Source organism: Sinocyclocheilus anshuiensis, unplaced genomic scaffold, assembly GCF_001515605.1.
Source record: "Sinocyclocheilus anshuiensis isolate Anshui unplaced genomic scaffold, SAMN03320099.WGS_v1.1 scaffold47, whole genome shotgun sequence".
Lineage (NCBI taxonomy): Eukaryota > Metazoa > Chordata > Actinopteri > Cypriniformes > Cyprinidae > Sinocyclocheilus > Sinocyclocheilus anshuiensis.
Window position 1 is genome coordinate 467,132 of NW_015551047.1, and position 11,934 is coordinate 479,065.

Sequence of the window (11,934 nt, forward strand, 5' to 3'; positions counted from 1 at the left end):
TAATAGTAGGACACTCTTAAACTGGAATTTACTATTTGTGTGTTCAGTTGGGCTTACAGCAATTATAGTACTTTCATGGACCGTAGTAGCAGTATCATAGAATTCAGATTGCGTTATTAGCGAATTGTTAATAGCAGTATGCATAGCAAATCAAGTCAAATTATTACTGTTATTTATAGCAGCGGCAGCAGAAAGTATCTGGTTGCATGACATTACAGTGATAACACATGGGGTATGTAAGTATTTAAAATGGAAATAGGCTTTTATTACTTTGTTTATTTAACATGGCGTACAGAGATTTTGTGAACTCTTTAAAGCGAAATAGGCATTATTTGTTTGCGTTTCATTGTTTAATAAAGACGCTTATGTACTTTCTAAGTACTTTCATGCAGCTGTAGCAGCAGTATGCATAGCTATTCAGATCGCAATATTTAACGAATTTAATAGCAGCAGAATGGCATAGCAAATTCAGATGCAATGTTAGAAATAATATTAGCAGCAGTCTGCATAGCAACCAATTATTATTGCTAATATAGCAGGGGCAGCAGAAAGTACTTTAGTTGCATGAAATTTCAGTGATAATGCATGGATGGGCTACAGCAATTCTAGTATACTTTCATGGAGTGTAGCAGCAGTATCCATAGAACTTCAGATTGCGTTATTAGCGAAGTATTAATAGCAGTATGCATAGCAAATCAAATTATGCGTTTAGTTGCGGCAGCAGTAGGTAGACCATAGTTTATATTTATATTTATTCATTTTGCAGATGCTTTTATCCAAAGCAACTTACAATTGCTGAAGTTTCAGTGACTAAAAAATGGATGGTATGTGAACTCCTCAAGTGAATAGGCATCATTTGCGTTTCGTTTATTTAAAAGGGGCTTATAACAATTCTGCTGTAGCAGCAGTATGCATAGTTATTCAGATCGTATGTAGCGAATTTAATAGCAGCAGCATGCATAGCAAATTCATATGCAATGTTAGAAATAATATTAGCATCAGGAAGTCAAATTATTGTTGCTAATAAAGCAGCGGCAGCAGAAAGTACTTTAGTTGCTTGAAATTTCAGTGATAACGCATGGGGTAAGTAACTCTTTAAAGTGAAATACGCATTTTATTTATTTGCTTATTTAACCGGGCTTACAGTAGATTTTGTGAACTTTTCAAAAGCGAAAAAAGGCATTATTTGATTGCATTTGCTTGTTAATAAAGACGCTTATAGCATTTTGTGCAGCTGTAGCAGCAGTATGCATAGCTATTCAGATCGCTAGTTTAGTGAATTTTAATAGCAGCAGCATAAGTGAAAGAAGCATTAATTGGTTGTGTTTGGCTATTTAATAAAGGGGCAGTAGCAAAGTACTTTTGTGCAGCAGTATGCATAGCTATTCAGATCGCATGTTAGCAAATTTTATAGCATGCATAGTAAATTCAGATGCAAGGTTAGAAATAATATTAGCAGCAGCATGCATAGCAAGTCAAAGTATTGAAATGTTAGTGAATACTATCAATAGCAGCAGTAGCAGAAATTTTGTTGCCTTGGCCGTATCGCACTGCATACATTGCAGACAGCTTTACCTATCGTAACGGGACTATTGACTTTGTCATGTGCCGCTCGTGTCTGGCATAGACACCGCATTAGAGTAAAATAGGCATTCTCCTAGCTACTTATATGCCTAATTAATGGAGCTCTCAGCAGTTCAGTCTCTTGTGCAGTAGCAGCAGCTTGCATAGGCATTAATTCATCGAGATTTTTCTCAGCAGCAGCATGCACAGCATTTCTATGTTGCGAATTTTAATTTGGACACAATTAATATAAAAGCAGACAACTGCATTTAAATAAAGTCACTGTAGTATCTTTCTCAAGGCCATCTAGGAACGAGCCATGCATTTAGCAATGATGTGTTCATACAATACAAACATTATTGTTCTTAATATGCAATATACATATTTTAAATTTTCAAAATAAATGAGCAGCTGCTTTTTAGGCAGAATTAGTCCTGGGCATATGACACCACAACTACAGGGTGGAGCAGTACATATATCTTGGCAATAGATCTGCTTGTTCTGGGGGTTTTTATCTTTTATATTCCTTCTGCATCATAGGGATGATTCTAAGCATATTATTGTATAGCAGCAGCATACATATTTAATTGTTTTGTTTCTTCTTCCAGCTTTGTTGGGGGGTTATTTTATATGCTATTTGTGCAGCAGCAGTATGTCTTAAATACTCACGGCACCGTATTGCCATATGCATTGGCAGTAGCAAGTTCCTGTATTTGCTTGCTGCAGCAGCAATAATCTACAACTACAGCAATAACCAACAGCAGCAGCAATTCAGCAGCAGCGTAGCAGATCTGTTCCGCCAAGACCACATTGTCATATCCATCACCATGCTAAAATCTTCAGAGAGTTGTCATGATTGAACTATATATAAGTGGTCATGAAAGTCATTCAATGTCTTTTGAACATCATAAAATATAGAAAATCAAACAGCTTTTAAAATAACTTTTTGTGTAATCATGATAGATGTAAACATGTGAAAAAATTATTTTGGCCAAGCTCAGGCAAATAAAATTAAGTATTTATGAAACAAACTTATTATTAACGGAATACCAAAATTATTCAACCTGTTATGTAAAATTGAAGAACAGTTTAAAAGACTTGTGAATGTATGGGAAAAGTGTACATTATCTTAGAATCCCTTTGTCCATTTAAAAGCTTCTCTGGTAATAAATATATGTCAAGTCAAGTCAAGTCACCTTTATTTATATAGCGCTTTTAACAATACAGATTGTGTCAAAGCAACTGAACAGCATTAATTAGGAAAATAGTGTGTCAATAATGCAAAATGACAATAGTAAACACTAATTTTTCAGTTAAAGACAGAGATATGTGCACTATTTGGATAAAAGTACTGGGAAACACTTCTTAATTTTTGAATTCAGGTGTTTCAATCAGACCCATTGCTATAAAGTAAAGTGGTGTATGGGTTGGTTTAAGTGTTGGGTAAGTGGTCAGCAGTGTACGGGGTCAATTTGATTACTATAAGGGAACACGATTCAATCTGTTTATATTGCATTGTTTTGATAAATGATATTAAATTAATTATTTATAAATATTTACAAATTATGAATAGTCTCAACTTTAGATTGGGTACTGCAAAAACATGAACAAATGATTAATAAATGATTTGTAAAGATGTGAAAATAGGGTGAATTCCGGTCATCTGGGACACTTTTTGGAATCAAAATTACTGCTCATGAAGGTACTAATGATTAGTAAATGTTTATAAACATTTACAATTGATGAATAGTTTCCACTTTAGATTGGGTACTGCAAAAACATTAAACAAATTATTAATACATAATTTAAGATGTGCAAATAGTAGAAGTCTACACAACAAACAAAGACCAAATGTATGACCTTTACAGACTGTGATTATGAGTTAATGAATATATTAACATGAATAGTTTGTGAAGTGCTGAAAATGACTAATTAAGCTATATTTTCACATTTGTAAATGTAAAAATGAGCATTAGCTAATATGTGAACTGAAGTTTAATGACATTTGTAAGAATTCAAAAGTACATTAGCAAATAAACTTGTAATCATTGTATAATTTCTGTTAAAATCATTTGTAGATTTTTAAAACGCATTGAAAGTTTAATGACGTTTGTAAACATTAACTAATGATCCGTTAAGCATTATATAATGTTTGTTAATGATTTATTAATGAAGCTTTTAATCACTGTAAACCATCTGTCAAAATCATTTGAAGATTTAAAAAAAAAATGCATGATCATATGAATTGAAAGATTGGTGAGAATGGTGACATTTGTAAGCATTTCAATTTACATTAAATAATGATCTGTTAATCATTTTGTAATGTTTAATAAGTTTATTAGTTAACATTAACAAGCACATTATCTCATATTTCTAGATATGTGAATATATATTAATGATTATTTAAACATTATATAATGTTTGTTAATGATTTATAACTGAAAGTTATTATAAAGTGTTACCAAAAAACATTTGAATTAGACTTTTTTCTAAACTTTTGTTCAATTAAACTTTGCCCCCATCAACCACTGTCATTTATTCAAACACAGCAGTCAGAATAAACCCCAAGAAAAATATAATTTGCTTTTGAAGTGTACTTCATAGTTTACCCGGTTACACTGACATTATAAAATTATTGTTAAAATGCTTAACAAGGTGGACAAAATTATAACAGGTTTGTAATACACTACTTAAATTATTTCTTCTTCTTCTACTACTACTACTACTACTACTACTACTACTATGTATAATCTCACTGTCCACTCTAAGTCTTCTGATTATCACCAAAGTCAGTCATTGCACCATGTTTGAACATTGACTATTGTAAGGAAAAACGATAAATGTGTCTTGTTTGAAGTAAAATATTATTATATACAGCATATTATCTTTCTGTAAAGCATCCGAGTAGTTACATACATGTCACTGTGATTGAGTGATTGTTCCCTGGAAAGAAAAAAACACATACTGGACAACATGCATATTGTAAAATAAAAATCAAGTAAAATAAAAATCAAGAGCTTGTGGAATTTTGCATATTGTAAAATAAAAATCAAGAGCTTGTGGAAAATTAATTTCAGCTACTATGCAGGAGTATGCAAATGTATTTTTAAGTACACCAGGCAAAAAGATTTGAAAATATTTTACTAATTTGGTTTTCTGTACAGTCTTTCAGAGACTGCACCTTTATTTAAAAGAGCTGCAACTGTTTATTACACTTGCAAATCATTAACAAGCAGAGAAGAGCAGTCACTGTTAATATTTGAGCTAACAGCAGAGATCAAGCTGTTTTCTAGATGACTCTGTATTGTGCTGCATCATACTGTTTGTGTTATTGAGGTTAAGAGGAAAGGATAAATGACATGAATAGTCAGAGAGAGAGAGAATTACTCTCGCTCTCTCTCTCTTTCTCTCTCTGACTAGTCATGTCATTTATCTTTTCCTTTTAACCTCAATAACACAAACAGTATGATGCAGCACAATATGCACAGCACAAACCAGTACAAAATGGGCGTGGTGTTCACTTGGGTTCTCATAAAAAGCACTTCAAAAGAGCAGGTTGGATGACCCAGACTGATGAACTTAGAACATGGCAGCAGTGAAAGCATGCAATATCTTGATCACCGGAGCCAACCGGGGCTTGGGCTTAGAAACTGTTAAGCAACTCTTGGAGAACTCCTGTCAAAAACATATTTTTGCTACCTGTCGTGACCCAGATGGACCAAAGTCTGAGGTGAGTTGTAAATAATTAAACAAATAGAAACACCAGGAGAAATCCTAATGTGCCTTGTTTAATTATGCATTTTATCTTTCTTAAGGCATTGAGAGAACTGGCGAGAAAGCATCCAAGTGTGATCACTATCATACGTCTTGGTAAATGTGCATGTGTCCTCCTTTGTGTATTTAAGACTTTAACTAGAATGTTTTTTGGGGAATTTCAAAGAGATTTTTAGTGTGTTTTTTTATATTATTCCATTTCACTGCTTAACACTTTAGGACTAATATTTGTTCTGCTACTATTAGATGTTGATGATCCGTGCAGTATCAAAGAGTCTGCCAAAAAAGTGGGATCTCTACTGGGAAACAATGGTTTGAACCTGCTTGTGAATAATGCTGCAATCGTGGCAAGAGGCACAATTCATACCAGTCGTGTTGAAGACATGAAAAACACCTTTAACACCAATGTTATAGGACCCTTATTAATCATTAGGGTAATGTAGTATTCACTGCTAAGAGCTCTAAAACAAAAAATTTCCCATTGTAAGTCATTAAAGGGATACTCCACCCCAAAATGAAAATGTTGTCATTAATCACTTACCCCCATGTTGTTCCAAACCCGTAAAAGCTTTGTTTGTCTTCGGAACACAATTTAAGATATTTTGGATGAAAACCGGGAGGCTTGTGACTGTCCCATTGACTGCCAAGTAAATTACACTGTCAAGGTCCAGAAAAGTATGAAAGACATCGTCAGAATAGTCCATCTGCCATCAGTGGTTCAACAGTAACGTTATGAAGCGATGAGAATACTTTTTGTATGCGAAGAAAACAAAAATAACGACTTTATTCAACAATTCGTCTCTTAGGGGAAGAACTGCTTTTTTTTATCAGTAGTAGTAGTAGTATGAAGTAATGGAGTTGATCTGTTTTCTAGATGACTACTCAAGCAGTCTCCCTCTGTGCTGCTACCTGTTGTGGTAGGGTTGCTTGTTTGTCTCAGTGACTCTCTGGAGCTGTGCTGGTGGGGGCCAAGCCCCAGGTTAGGGTGGCCATATGTGCCATTTATACGGGACATGTCCTGGCCAGGATTTTTATATTGCCTAAAACATCCAAAGTAGTTTGACAAATAACATGCAGGCATTGTACATAATCGACCAATCATGGTGTGTGAGAAGGTGGGATCTACAGAGAAAATCAAAGCGATGCAAATACGCGCACGTGTAAGGTGTGTTTGTTCGTTCGTTCGACTTGAAGCGTCGCTGCGCAGACCGATCATTGAATGACATCAAAGTACCGCAAGAGGGATTCAAAAGCATAAGGAGCCGTCTGCTCTGCTCTCGCGAATGTCATACAACGATTGATCTGCACAGTGCAAACAGCCCAAACCTGGATATTTTAGGCAATATCGAAATCCTGGCAAGGACGCGTCCAGTAAAAATGGCCCGTATGTTAATATTTGAGCTAACAGCAGAGATCAAGCTGTTTTCTAGATGACTCTGTATTGTGCTGCATCATACTGTTTGTGTTATTGAGGTTAAAAGGAAAAGATAAATGACATGACTAGTCAGAGAGAGAAAGAGAGAGAGAGCGAGAGTAATTCTCTCTCTCTCTGACTATTCATGTCATTTATCCTTTCCTCTTAACCTCAATAACACAAACAGTATGATGCAGCACAATATGCACAGCACAAACCAGTACAAAATGGGCGTGGTGTTCACTTGGGTTCTCATAAAAAGCACTTCAAAAGAGCAGGTTGGATGACCCAGACTGATGAACTTAGAACATGGCAGCAGTGAAAGCATGCAATATCTTGATCACCGGAGCCAACCGGGGCTTGGGCTTAGAAACTGTTAAGCAACTCTTGGAGAACTCCTGTCAAAAACATATTTTTGCTACCTGTCGTGACCCAGATGGACCAAAGTCTGAGGTGAGTTGTAAATAATTAAACAAATAGAAACACCAGGAGAAATCCTAATGTGCCTTGTTTAATTATGCATTTTATCTTTCTTAAGGCATTGAGAGAACTGGCGAGAAAGCATCCAAGTGTGATCACTATCATACGTCTTGGTAAATGTGCATGTGTCCTCCTTTGTGTATTTAAGACTTTAACTAGAATGTTTTTTGGGGAATTTCAAAGAGATTTTTAGTGTGTTTTTTTATATTATTCCATTTCACTGCTTAACACTTTAGGACTAATATTTGTTCTGCTACTATTAGATGTTGATGATCCGTGCAGTATCAAAGAGTCTGCCAAAAAAGTGGGATCTCTACTGGGAAACAATGGTTTGAACCTGCTTGTGAATAATGCTGCAATCGTGGCAAGAGGCACAATTCATACCAGTCGTGTTGAAGACATGAAAAACACCTTTAACACCAATGTTATAGGACCCTTATTAATCATTAGGGTAATGTAGTATTCACTGCTAAGAGCTCTAAAACAAAAAATTTCCCATTGTAAGTCATTAAAGGGATACTCCACCCCAAAATGAAAATGTTGTCATTAATCACTTACCCCCATGTTGTTCCAAACCCGTAAAAGCTTTGTTTGTCTTCGGAACACAATTTAAGATATTTTGGATGAAAACCGGGAGGCTTGTGACTGTCCCATTGACTGCCAAGTAAATTACACTGTCAAGGTCCAGAAAAGTATGAAAGACATCGTCAGAATAGTCCATCTGCCATCAGTGGTTCAACAGTAACGTTATGAAGCGATGAGAATACTTTTTGTATGCGAAGAAAACAAAAATAACGACTTTATTCAACAATTCGTCTCTTAGGGGAAGAACTGCTTTTTTTTATCAGTAGTAGTAGTAGTATGAAGTAATGGAGTTGATCTGTTTTCTAGATGACTACTCAAGCAGTCTCCCTCTGTGCTGCTACCTGTTGTGGTAGGGTTGCTTGTTTGTCTCAGTGACTCTCTGGAGCTGTGCTGGTGGGGGCCAAGCCCCAGGTTAGGGTGGCCATATGTGCCATTTATACGGGACATGTCCTGGCCAGGATTTTTATATTGCCTAAAACATCCAAAGTAGTTTGACAAATAACATGCAGGCATTGTACATAATCGACCAATCATGGTGTGTGAGAAGGTGGGATCTACAGAGAAAATCAAAGCGATGCAAATACGCGCACGTGTAAGGTGTGTTTGTTCGTTCGTTCGACTTGAAGCGTCGCTGCGCAGACCGATCATTGAATGACATCAAAGTACCGCAAGAGGGATTCAAAAGCATAAGGAGCCGTCTGCTCTGCTCTCGCGAATGTCATACAACGATTGATCTGCACAGTGCAAACAGCCCAAACCTGGATATTTTAGGCAATATCGAAATCCTGGCAAGGACGTGTCCCGTAAAAACGGCCCATATGGTCATCCTACACTGGTAGGTTCAACCAAGCCGGCCAGGTCCCAGGGTAGAGGCCAGACCAAAGGTAGCACCTGGTCCTCCAGGCTGGGGGTTGGGTGTAGGACTAAAAATTCCATCCTATAAAATCTATATTGTTATGGAAACATCATAATGCCTTATGTGCCACTAGGGTTGAAGAGGGGTAATTAAGTAAGCCAAGCAGTACAATTGAGTTGCCAGAATAAGTTACAATATGCAGTAGACTTGATGCCAATAGTCAAAAATCATTTTAATGCTACCTTCATGATGTAATTCTTTCTCTTTCTTTTATGCAGGAGTACCTACAATATCTACAAACAGCAGCCAAAGCCAGCGGGACACCAGGCATGTCCTGTAATAAAGCAGCTGTCATCAATATCTCCTCTGTTGCGGGATCCATGACCAGAAAGCCTTCCAACCACATCCAGTCCACAGTGTTGCCATATTCCATGAGCAAGGTACACCAGAGTCCTACTTTTTGCACTGGATTCAATACATTGCCCTTTATGTATGTCCATGTATAACACTGATGCTATGTATGTCAGGCAGGTTTTAACACGCTGACTGTGTTAGCTGCTGAGGAGTTAAAGGCGGATGAGATCCTCTGCATGGCCCTTCACCCAGGATGGGTGAAAACTGAACTGGGTGGAGAAAAAGTAAGTGCAGATCCCTTGAATCCATGTTAAGTGTAATGCAGCAGGTGCTTTTGATTTCTGTATAGTTTCTGTCAAACATATTTTTTCACTATTTATCAAGTTTTGTTCATGTCATATTGTGGCTATTCCAGTCAAGTTATTAACATTTTGTTACACCAAATTTGCATGAAATCGGAAAATGAGTGTGTGACAGCACTACCTACTGGCCAAAGTGTAGTGCAGCAGCGTAGCACAGCATTTCATTAGCATGCTAACTTGTCATTTGTGCTTTACCCTCTCTTTTCTCTCTCTTGCTCCAACTTTTATGAGTCCATCAGAGAACTCTAATACGTTAGCATCAACAGTCACAGTGAATCATGGCTGCTTCTATGTTGCTGTCACTTGCACTGCTTGCCACATGTTTAATGTAGTCTTCTATGTCAGTGATGAGGAATTTACATGTGATTAATGCAGGGAAATAGTCATGCAGCCAGAGAACATTTCAGAAATCGAGACATGCATCCAAAGTTTAATTGAGGACAGTAAAAATGCAAGGGCTTTTGATATGGCTTTGGATGTGACTAGCTTAGCGAATCATGTACATTGTTCAGTTCCAGTTGCAGAGCTGGCGCAGCAGGGTGACTGTGGAGCAGCATAGTTGCGGGACAAAACACCGCTCTCCTGTTCCCACCAGAACTTCACACAGTTTCTTCCCACTGTGTAACCCTGAACACTTTTATTAGCTGCACCCAATGAAAAGCACCCTAGTTGTCAGCAGAGGTGGGCATAAATACATGAAAATGTATTTAAAATAAAAATACTGTGTGGAAATTTTTTATTAAATACAAATACAAAATACTGTGTGGAAAAATTTATTTAAACACAAATACAGTATTTTGTATTTTGAAAGTACACAAAATACATGTGAAATTGGCCATCCAGTGCAGGTATCCCTATAGGCTGAAACCTATCTGGACCTAGTCTGAATGCAAAAAAAAAAAACCTTCACAAACTTCTCACAAATCGATTGTTTGCCAAACTACTTCCTCTCACCACTGCTTTCTGATGGTTTGGAGAACAATTACTATGAGTCGCCCCCTGTCGTTTCACAGAATTATATAAGAGCGAGCACATCAATTATAAAAGCCTCGTCCACTTAGGGAGGAGCGCGCAGCCAGCAGGTACGCGCCGTAGAGCCAGGTGAAAGAGTGGCATTTTCGATGATGTAGGATGTATAGACACTGACCCAATTTTCATAATTTCGGCTCTGTATGCCACCAGAACAGAAATTATTTTTATTAAAAATAAAAGGTAACGCTTTAGATTACAACCCGCAAAGAACTAAGTATACTCAATTTACGGTGTACGTTTCTGTAATTATAGTGTACCTATAAAGAACGCACGTGTAGGTATAATACGTTTGGGTAATAAGGGGATAACAACTAGATATGCAACCTGCAAAGAACTGCGTAAGTAAACTGAAGTTACAGCGTAACTTTTTTGTAATTACCTATTCAGTACCTCCGTGTAGGTATAGGGGAATAATATGTGACGTTTGGGGAATAAAGGGGTAACAACCTGTAAAATTACAAATAATTTATACTGTAAGTATTTTGAAACTAAGGGGTACCTATTGTATATTACGTGGTATGTATATGGCCTAAACAACAATCTTATGTTTGGGAGTGATTTACAAAGAGGATATACTTATAATTTTATATTGGTATTTTATAGGCCTAGGTATTTTTTAACCATGGGGTACATTTCCTAATATTAAAGGATACATGATGGAGATTACTGAACAACAAAACTGGACATCTAGTGAAATGAGTTAATGAGTTTCTGCTATGATTTATAATTCATGACTCACGAGTCTACTTGAAAGCTTATTCATCGATCTCAGCAAATTCACACCAGCAACTTCCCAACACCACTATCACCAAATAACTTTGCATGATATACCATCAAGGTTCAGTGCAGCTTAAAACAAGCGTACCTCTTTCCAGCTGTTCGCAGAAAAAAATAAATGATACAACATTTGTATTTCCGTGGATGTATAGGCTACTGTGATGTTTTTATAGCCATCAAACAATTAAATTAAAACTAGTGCAATATTTTTCTGTTTTTTTATTACTGTGCAAATATACATTTGTTCTGTGTTTAAGTCACACTTGTTCCTCCCTTGTTCCATGTAGTTACAGTGTAAATACAACATTTGTGGGCTGTAATTTAAAGTGGTGCTTGTTACCTCCTTGTTCCATGTAGTTACAGGGTAAGTGGCTCCAACAAAGGCAACAGATAATAAAAGATTACAATTTATTACACCAGTTCAGGAAAAAAGCAAAGCAACTCTATACTTATACAGCTCATACAGTTAAACCAAATTCTTTTTAAAAGCTTGTTTAAGAACAAGTTGCTTTGCTTTTTTCCTGAACTGGTGTAATAAATTGTAGTCTTTTATTATCTGTTGCCTGTGTTATTACTGGATATATAATGTATGTATGTATGACCCAGAGGTGTGACCAAGTCGTTGTTTTGCAAGTCACAAGTCTCGAGTCTTTGCATTCAATTCTCGAGTCAAGTCCCAAGTCAAGACAGACAAGTCCCAAGTCAAGTCCCGAGTCAAGACAGACAAGTCCCAAGTC

General features: G+C 36.6%; 2 protein-coding genes across 4 annotated transcripts in view; both read left to right on the forward strand.

Moving 5' to 3' along the window:
• The first annotated feature begins 4,853 nt into the window (after positions 1-4,853).
• On the forward strand, positions 4,854-5,878 carry LOC107661831 (dehydrogenase/reductase SDR family member 7B-like). Its single transcript, XM_016451599.1, has 3 exons — positions 4,854-5,293; positions 5,379-5,433; positions 5,584-5,878. The coding sequence occupies exons 1-3, from the start codon at positions 5,150-5,152 to the stop codon at positions 5,778-5,780; spliced, it is 396 nt and encodes a 131-aa protein (XP_016307085.1). The 5' UTR covers positions 4,854-5,149; the 3' UTR covers positions 5,781-5,878.
• Positions 5,879-6,840: 962 nt separating this feature from the next.
• The window catches only part of LOC107661825 (C-factor-like), a 23,230-nt gene continuing 18,136 nt past the window's right edge, over positions 6,841-11,934 (forward strand). The window contains exons 1-6 of one of the 3 annotated variants that reach the window (XM_016451595.1): positions 6,842-7,204; positions 7,290-7,344; positions 7,495-7,682; positions 8,951-9,112; positions 9,200-9,310; positions 9,901-10,080. In XM_016451595.1, the coding sequence (XP_016307081.1) occupies positions 7,061-7,204; positions 7,290-7,344; positions 7,495-7,682; positions 8,951-9,112; positions 9,200-9,310; positions 9,901-10,032 (792 nt within the window). In that variant the 5' untranslated portion in view covers positions 6,842-7,060 and the 3' untranslated portion in view covers positions 10,033-10,080. Of the gene's footprint in view, positions 7,205-7,289; positions 7,345-7,494; positions 7,683-8,950; positions 9,113-9,199; positions 9,311-9,900; positions 10,081-11,934 lie in introns of those variants that run through there. The other 2 variants (XM_016451594.1, XM_016451596.1) reach the window with 2 other exon arrangements.